Source organism: Chaetura pelagica, unplaced genomic scaffold, assembly GCF_000747805.2.
Source record: "Chaetura pelagica isolate M959 unplaced genomic scaffold, ChaPel_1.0 scaffold473, whole genome shotgun sequence".
Classification (NCBI taxonomy): domain Eukaryota; kingdom Metazoa; phylum Chordata; class Aves; order Apodiformes; family Apodidae; genus Chaetura; species Chaetura pelagica.
This window is the reverse complement of record NW_009952890.1, coordinates 1,044,793-1,052,189: the sequence shown is the minus strand read 5'-3', so window position 1 is coordinate 1,052,189 and position 7,397 is coordinate 1,044,793. Positions and strand designations below refer to the sequence as shown.

The 7,397-nt window shown below is 37.2% G+C and overlaps 1 protein-coding gene across 1 annotated transcript in view; it reads right to left on the bottom strand.

Moving 5' to 3' along the window:
- Positions 1 to 1,524: 1,524 nt before the first annotated feature.
- Positions 1,525 to 7,397, bottom strand: part of FRMD3 (FERM domain containing 3) — a 71,879-nt gene continuing 66,006 nt past the window's right edge. The window contains exon 14 of the mRNA XM_009995470.1: positions 1,525 to 2,120. Within this exon, the coding sequence (XP_009993772.1) occupies positions 1,525 to 2,120 (596 nt within the window). The remainder of the gene's footprint in view (positions 2,121 to 7,397) is intronic.

The window sequence follows — 7,397 nt, the reverse complement described above, 5'->3', positions numbered from 1 at the left end:
AGCAAAACAGCCTGAAAAATGTCTCAAATTAATAAATCTCTAAGTAGGAGAAAAACTCTGAAGCCAAAATCAGAGCTCCCTATTTTAAATATGAAATGTGTCTGCACTAAGATTGGGGTGGGGAAAAAAAAAACAACTTTCTCCTTTTAAATACAACCTCTGTGGTATATTTGAGGGCCTTCAAATGTTCTCAGCATTGCTAATATTTTATTCAAATATATTCTCTAAGCTATATTGGAATACCTTTAGATACACAAATTCATATTACACAAAACAGCATTAGATCTTGTAACTGGGCTCATAATAACAGGGCAAGAGAGTAAGTATGCTGCTATATGTGACAGGAAGCATATTAGTATGCACAGAAAATAAGTTGCCTTTGAGGTTAGTAATAATGGGTATTATGGATAAAGATGCATCTCCAAGTGTTTAAGCCTTTAACTGTGAGTCAGTAGAATATTTTATGTCAACTGTACAGCCTAATGCTTTGCTTTTAAAAGGAGTAAATTTTTCTTCTGTATCATTTTTAAATGTAGGTCACTCACCTACTCATTTAGTTAGGGTTTTGGCTTTTTTTTTTTTTTTTTTCTTTTTTTTGCTACTTACTATTATCTTCTTCCATGTTATGTACAATAATCTACATTTAGACTGAAGACTCACTATCTTGTTAAACATACCTGGACTACCTAGTAGAGACTTTCTACAGCACTGATAAAGTGTAAGACAATCTGATAGGTAAGAGGAAGGATCATTACTTTCAGTTCTGCTCACTTCCCCAAGCTTTCCAGCTGTGCCTTTCTGAAATTCTTCTGCACACTTGTGTCCTTCACCTCCCATAGGCAGCCCATATAGAACATGAGTGAACTTTCTATTTATTTCCCAAACTACAGTCCATCTGTATAGAGATATATTAGAGATTCATTCTCCAGGTAGCATATTAAATACAAAACATTGCTAAAACACTTAAAACACCCTACATGCCCTTGTGCATTATTCTTACCAATTTGTACACTTAAATAACATCAGAAGTTCTTTTGCTAAAAATTTACCAAAATGTTTTAAACACATAAAAATGTAAAAAACCAAAGAAACAGAAAAACAAACTAAAAACAAAACCCCAGCATAAACATTGCTTGTATAGGCATTGGTTAGAAGAGACCACTGCACTAAGGAGTATATTCAAAAACACTTTTTCTTTCAGTTTCATTGGATTTAATGTCATAGATTGAAAGGTTAAAGACAATGAAACTTATTGTGACCCTGTCTTATATGATGCAATAAATGAGCAGGAAGTCTGAAACACAATTAAAATAAAGCTGCTTTTTGGTTACTGGTGACTATATAAACCTTTAACCAAAGGGATAATTTAAGCATCTAAAGGGAACTTAAGAACTTAAAGAGTCTGTAATGAACTGGATATGAAGACAACTACCAACTGATGTGATGACCCAGGGGCATTATGGAAAGCTGGCCCTGACTGAAATTTTGAATATAGCCCTTAGCTGTATCATATTTATTTAAAATTCAAAAGCTGCCCAGCATGTCAGAAATGAAGTTTATTTTGCAAGCCACCCACTGCCTAAGGGGGCAGTAATACTCAATATGAAACTGCTGAAACTCCGGCGTCTGACGTATTTCATGGAGAAGGGAAATCTGAAGGTCCGACTCCAAGAGGACAAGGAAAAGAGGGAACACAAACAACAACAGTCCAAAGCCTACAAGGAGAAGTCTAGAGAAACTCTTCACAAAGGCATTCACCTCTATGTTGCCCATTAGAAAGTCATAGCTCCACGTAAGTGCTCTCCGAGCTTCTTTCAGTTCTTCCTCCTCTGCATTCAAAAATGCATTTTCATCTGCTTCCAGTTCCTCAAATGAATCTGTATCATCTTTCTCATTCTCTACTCTTGGACAGGTATCAAAGAGCATGTCAATCTCATCATCAACAGGGGTGGGCAGCAAGCTGACACTAGGATTGTATATCAGTTCTGAAATGGTTAAAGGTTCCTCTTTCATCTCCTCTTCCTGTTCAATGGCAAGATCAACATTCTCCTCAGTGTCCTTAATTGGGGAACTTGAAGTCACAGGTATGGAAATCTCATCTTCCCTTGGCAGTTGGATACCTGAAAAAAAGGAGATTAACATAGTAATCCTAAATTTCTGCCTTCCTAGTGGGAAATTTCAGCCTTCCAAAGCCTGCAATCATTTTGCATATTGAAACCAGACCATACACAAATAAAAAAATTTGGAAAAGCTTTCTGAAAACCCCCAGAGGAGGGCAACACTGGAGGACATCAGATCTGCTTAACTTTGTCTGATGCAGCGACCACTAATACTGGTGTAATGCAAAACAGAAAAAAATAACAGCTTCTTTTCTACTGGTAATCATACTTCTGATATAAATGAATACCTAGTACATATGTGAATTGGTGCTATTTGGTTAATAATAATAACAACAACAACCACCCACCTTTATTTCTTTGAGATAATAAGGAAAGTGATAAGATAATGGCTGAGGCTGGGAATTTTTAATAGAGGATGACATTAAAAAGAGACAAAATATTATCATTATAAATTTGTATTAATACTAGAGAGAATAAGAGAAGGCGGCTGACATCCAGTCTGATCATTAAGTATCATTGAAACTGAATAAAAACACCTCATGTCTTTATAAAGCTCCTCCTCTTCATGTCACATTTTTCTTCAGTCACCTTTCTATTCTTCAAACTCAGTCTCTTTCTCTCTCTCTCTCCTTTAGATGTCACTCTACCTCTCAGAGAGGAGTCTTTCTTAGCCTTACTAGCATGCTTGCTTTTTATGACTGTTCTCTGTCCAAGCTGTCTCCTCTTAAAACTCACTACTTTTCCAGTCTAACACTAACAACAGTAAGTCTACAAAAGAGTCCAGCTGTTCTGCAGCTACAACATGACAGTGACTTCTGCTAGTTGTCAGTTGCAGGAGTGGACAGGAGGAGACTCTGGCACAGAGTTCAAAGTGATGGGAAACAAGTTTTACATTTGTCCCAAGTCAAATACTCATTATCACCATCAGATGCCATCTATGTGCAAGAAGAGACCATGCACATGTGCAACAGTAATACATGGCACTTAGTATTTCTAATTTTGTGATATTAAGCTTCTCTCCATTCTTCACTAATGACTAATCCAAATGCAACAGATAGGTGAGAATACAGCAGGTAAAACTAATGTTACATGACTTGTCCAACAAGTAACTCAGGAAACTCATGTGAAATAATACATATAATTAAAAATAAACCCATTCCGTGATTTCAGCAAAAGCTCTCTGTAAGATAGTGAACTCACTTGGAATCATCAATATCTGCCAATACAAAGTTAACATGTCCGAACTCTGTAAATTAAATTAAACATGCAGATTAATACTTTATGAGACAAGGCTGCTGCAGTAGTAATCTTAAAGCATGTGAAGACACTTTTTCATGGAAATACCTGCCAGAGTACCCTGGCTATATGCCAGAGAGCCTAACAGTTCACAAAATCCTCTAAGCTACCTCTGCAGCTCTGTAAGCATGTTCTCCAAACAATCAAAAGGGTAAGTAAGGTACTTGCTAAGTTACCCCATCTTACAGATGTCCCAAAAAATTTGGTGACCAATGGCTTGTTAATATCTGGTACCTGTAAAACCGTACCAAACTTTACACCAGCTAGGATGAAATACCAAAAAAGGCAACATAAAAAAAAAACACAAAAAAAACCCCCAACAAACAACTAAAATATATAAGAAATTACAGAAAACCTGCATATTAAACCTACTTACATTAAATCACACCTTGAACAAGCCAGGTTGCTCCTTACCTGACAAGACAACTTTCTGGATCCCCTTCTTAGTGCCTGCTTTTACATGTCATGCTATATGAATTAGAGAAAGCCTCTTCATTAGAGAACACCATTCTCAGGAAGTAACCACTCTTTATTAGAGCACATAAATTATTAAAACTCATTTACCCTTTAAGTCTTCAAAATGGCCCAGACAGATCTGTCCCTTTGTAATTTGTTATATTTTCCTGCTCTCTAGGACATAAGCTAGGCGTACCGCCCAGGTGAGACTTCACATTTTGGCTAAAACAACCACAGATGTAATTTCTTCCTTCTTTCATTTCATCCCTGAGCAGGCCAGATTGTAAAGCTAACCTTGGAAAATTACTGGTTTTTTTCCTGGGTTAGTTCTCTGATGGATTTTTTTCTGAACTGGCTTCTCAGCTGTTCTCAAAAGCGCAGCACATTACGGGGGTCAGAGGGAAAAAGCAGGAATGCTCCTTTTACCAGTTCCTAGCCATCAGATCAGCATAACTGAGATAAAACCTTGTCCTCAAAAAAGAAAATGCAAGTGTCTCCTTATTAGCTTAATTTGACTGCCTAGCTAATCAAACCTTGCTTCAATGATTCTGTCCTCTCCTACCACCACCATCTTAGAAATGCATCACATTTCAGCATGAAACATGTTTTGTTCTGGCATCAATCGTCTATACTAGTATTTGCATTAACAAATACACTTGAAATAGCCATAAAGAGGAAGATACAGACTGACTGAAACTAGACACAACAGTATATGAACACTAAGAGGTGAAAACAGATTTGGGGGCATTAAACTATACTCAGTCATTTGAGAGTGATGTTATCTTAAAATATAAAAAACAATTTTTTTAAACTCTGGATCCTAACATTAAGCATTTGCATGTATCTTTTGATACACAAATAGCATAATTCCATTTTCAAATGGGCTTTTAACTTTCTCTTAATAGGAGTAAAAGGTAAGTTGAGACACATACTTAGGAACCTCAATATGGATGAAAGGACTTAATTTTAACCTCCCACATTTAAGAATCCTGGCCATAAGCTTCTCTATACCTGCTTAGATGCAAGGTCAGTAATACATCTTTATCATGTTTCTCATCATAGGACAGCTGCAGCTACTGCAAAGAAAAGTCATCCCAATTTATAATTCTTGAGCCTTCTCTCCTTCCTCAGAGTTAATTCCATCATGCATAACATACATAGTGAACATAAACAAGAACAATCATAGTACCTTTCATTATAAATGCATTTTTCTTAACTAACTGGCAAACTTTGGACTTTGTGACTAACTTATAGATAGGAGGCAGCAGAGGAACCTTTTCAGATCAGTGTTTTCTGAGGAGGTTGTATTAAATCTGGAATGGGTTGCAGTTCTGAAGCATACACCACTTCACAGTACACTGCTTAGTTTGAGCAGATAATTTAAAAGCCACACAATCAGAGTAAGGCACACATGAAACAAAACCAATAATACAGCCAACTCATCCTGCACTTACTCTTTTCCTAACATAGTATTAAAAAAAATCACACCCTATTCCTTAGAATCTAATAAAATAAAAGTTAAAAAAAAAAAATTTCAGCTGATTTACACATGGCTAAAACATATTGCATCAAGGTAAATGCATTTTACATCAGCCAAATAGAAGTGTAAACAAACCATATTTTAATAGAAAAAAAAAAAATTAAATGGGCATTAACTGCTGCTGTTGCAAGTTCATTTGATATTTAAAATACTATATACATAAAGCTGTTCTTTTTGTTCCTTCATAATACACAAAACACCACAACATTTCTCAAGTCAAGGACTGAGGAAACAATTAGCAATTAAACCTGGTCAAAGTAAGCCCATGGAAAAGTTCTAGTCACATTGCAATGTATAGGTAAGTATGTTGGGTCACTCAAATTTTGACGGTATCAAAAGACACAAGTGAAGTGTCATTATGGCACATACTATTTACAGCACTTGTGCAGGCATAAGACTATCACATTAAAGCACCAAAAATTGAAAATCATTCTAGTACAATAAATATTTCAATGACACAAATTTTAGAAAAGAGCAAGTTTTTCAGATTATTTACTTTTTGGATAGCCTGCAAGAGAAACAGCTATCTGAAGAAATAAAACCAGGTTCAAATACAAAAAAAAAAAATCCTCCAAGTCTTCCAATGAAAAGAGAATATAAAAGCTAAAATAAATAAACTCCATTTTATTTCATATATAAATATAGCAAAAATTTGCTATGCTTTTCTGGCAACTGGGAAAATTTTACAGAGCCAGAGAGATCTCATTATGCTAGCCAAAGCTCAGTACTTCCACTGGGATTGCACCAAACCTCTAACTTGCTACAGCAGATAGGAACATGAACAGCAGAATAAAACACAAGTTTACAGTGGTCATCTGCTGTGAACATGAACGTGCAGGACCTCTGACATAAATGTTGTCAGCTGCTGGTATTTCTGAAGGGGCCAAAACCAGCAGCTGAGGATTAGCACGATGAAGGGCAGCCCCAGCTCCACCATTCTTAAGAAGCTGCAGCTGCTGAAAATACAGCACAAAAAAATGTATCCTCTGCTTATTAAAAAATTTGGTTCACACAATGCCTGGTGGCCATATAGTGCACATGGCTTTACAGAACATAAATGCAAACACAACTAGACATCTGTAAAGGCTTTTTACAGTGAAGAAAGAAAAAAGTGTGAAGATTTCCTTCTTTTAAACAGAGAACCAAAAAATAGGTGCAATCCAAAAAAAGCAGTACTGGGAATATTTCATACAGAGAGGTAAACAAGTAAGGCTAGCCAGGCTGCAGTTAGGACAGTTCCTTCCTCTCTGTTTTAATACTTCCTCTAGAAATACTGTGTATTCTTTTGCTTATTTTAAATGTGGACAAAATTTTGTTGTACTATGAATAGAATGACCTTTTAGAGTGAAGGAGAGGGCGACTTTCTCAAATGAACAAAGTGCATAGATGTGACTAAGAAAATGTAGGACAGGGAAACAGAATCTAGGATTGCACTAAACACAGGTTATAAATCAAAGCAGGATCTCCAACACAGTCAGATGTCTGGCCCTTGGAAGCTTGAGGCCATAGATCCCCACCACATCCTGTGCCCACAGAAGACACCTGTTCTAGCTTTGCAAGGGGAGTAAATTGATGACAGTTTATAGTAACTTCTTTTTACACAGTGACCTGACTTTCCTGCTGGCCATTTTAGTCTTATGGGAACTTCTAGAAGGGAGCAAAGCCCTGTCACAGTTGCCAACTCCCATCAGTTGCAGGCCCCATGACTCTGCAGTGTTACAACTGGCCTCCCAGCTGCGTTGTGTGTCACAGTGTTCAATTAATGTCACAGGTAGTTCAGACACCCAAGAGCACTGCTCTGCTTTTCACACCCCACAAAGGGCACCCAAAGTGCGGAGGCAGAAGCAAACAGAGGATGCAGCACAGCGAGCATTCTGGGGTGCCTGTCTATAGCCTCCCTCTGGCTTGGAAGGAGCCCAGCACAGCACTGCTGACCCCCTTCCAGAACTGGGATTAAGCAACAAAAAGGCTGAGGAGAGTAGCAG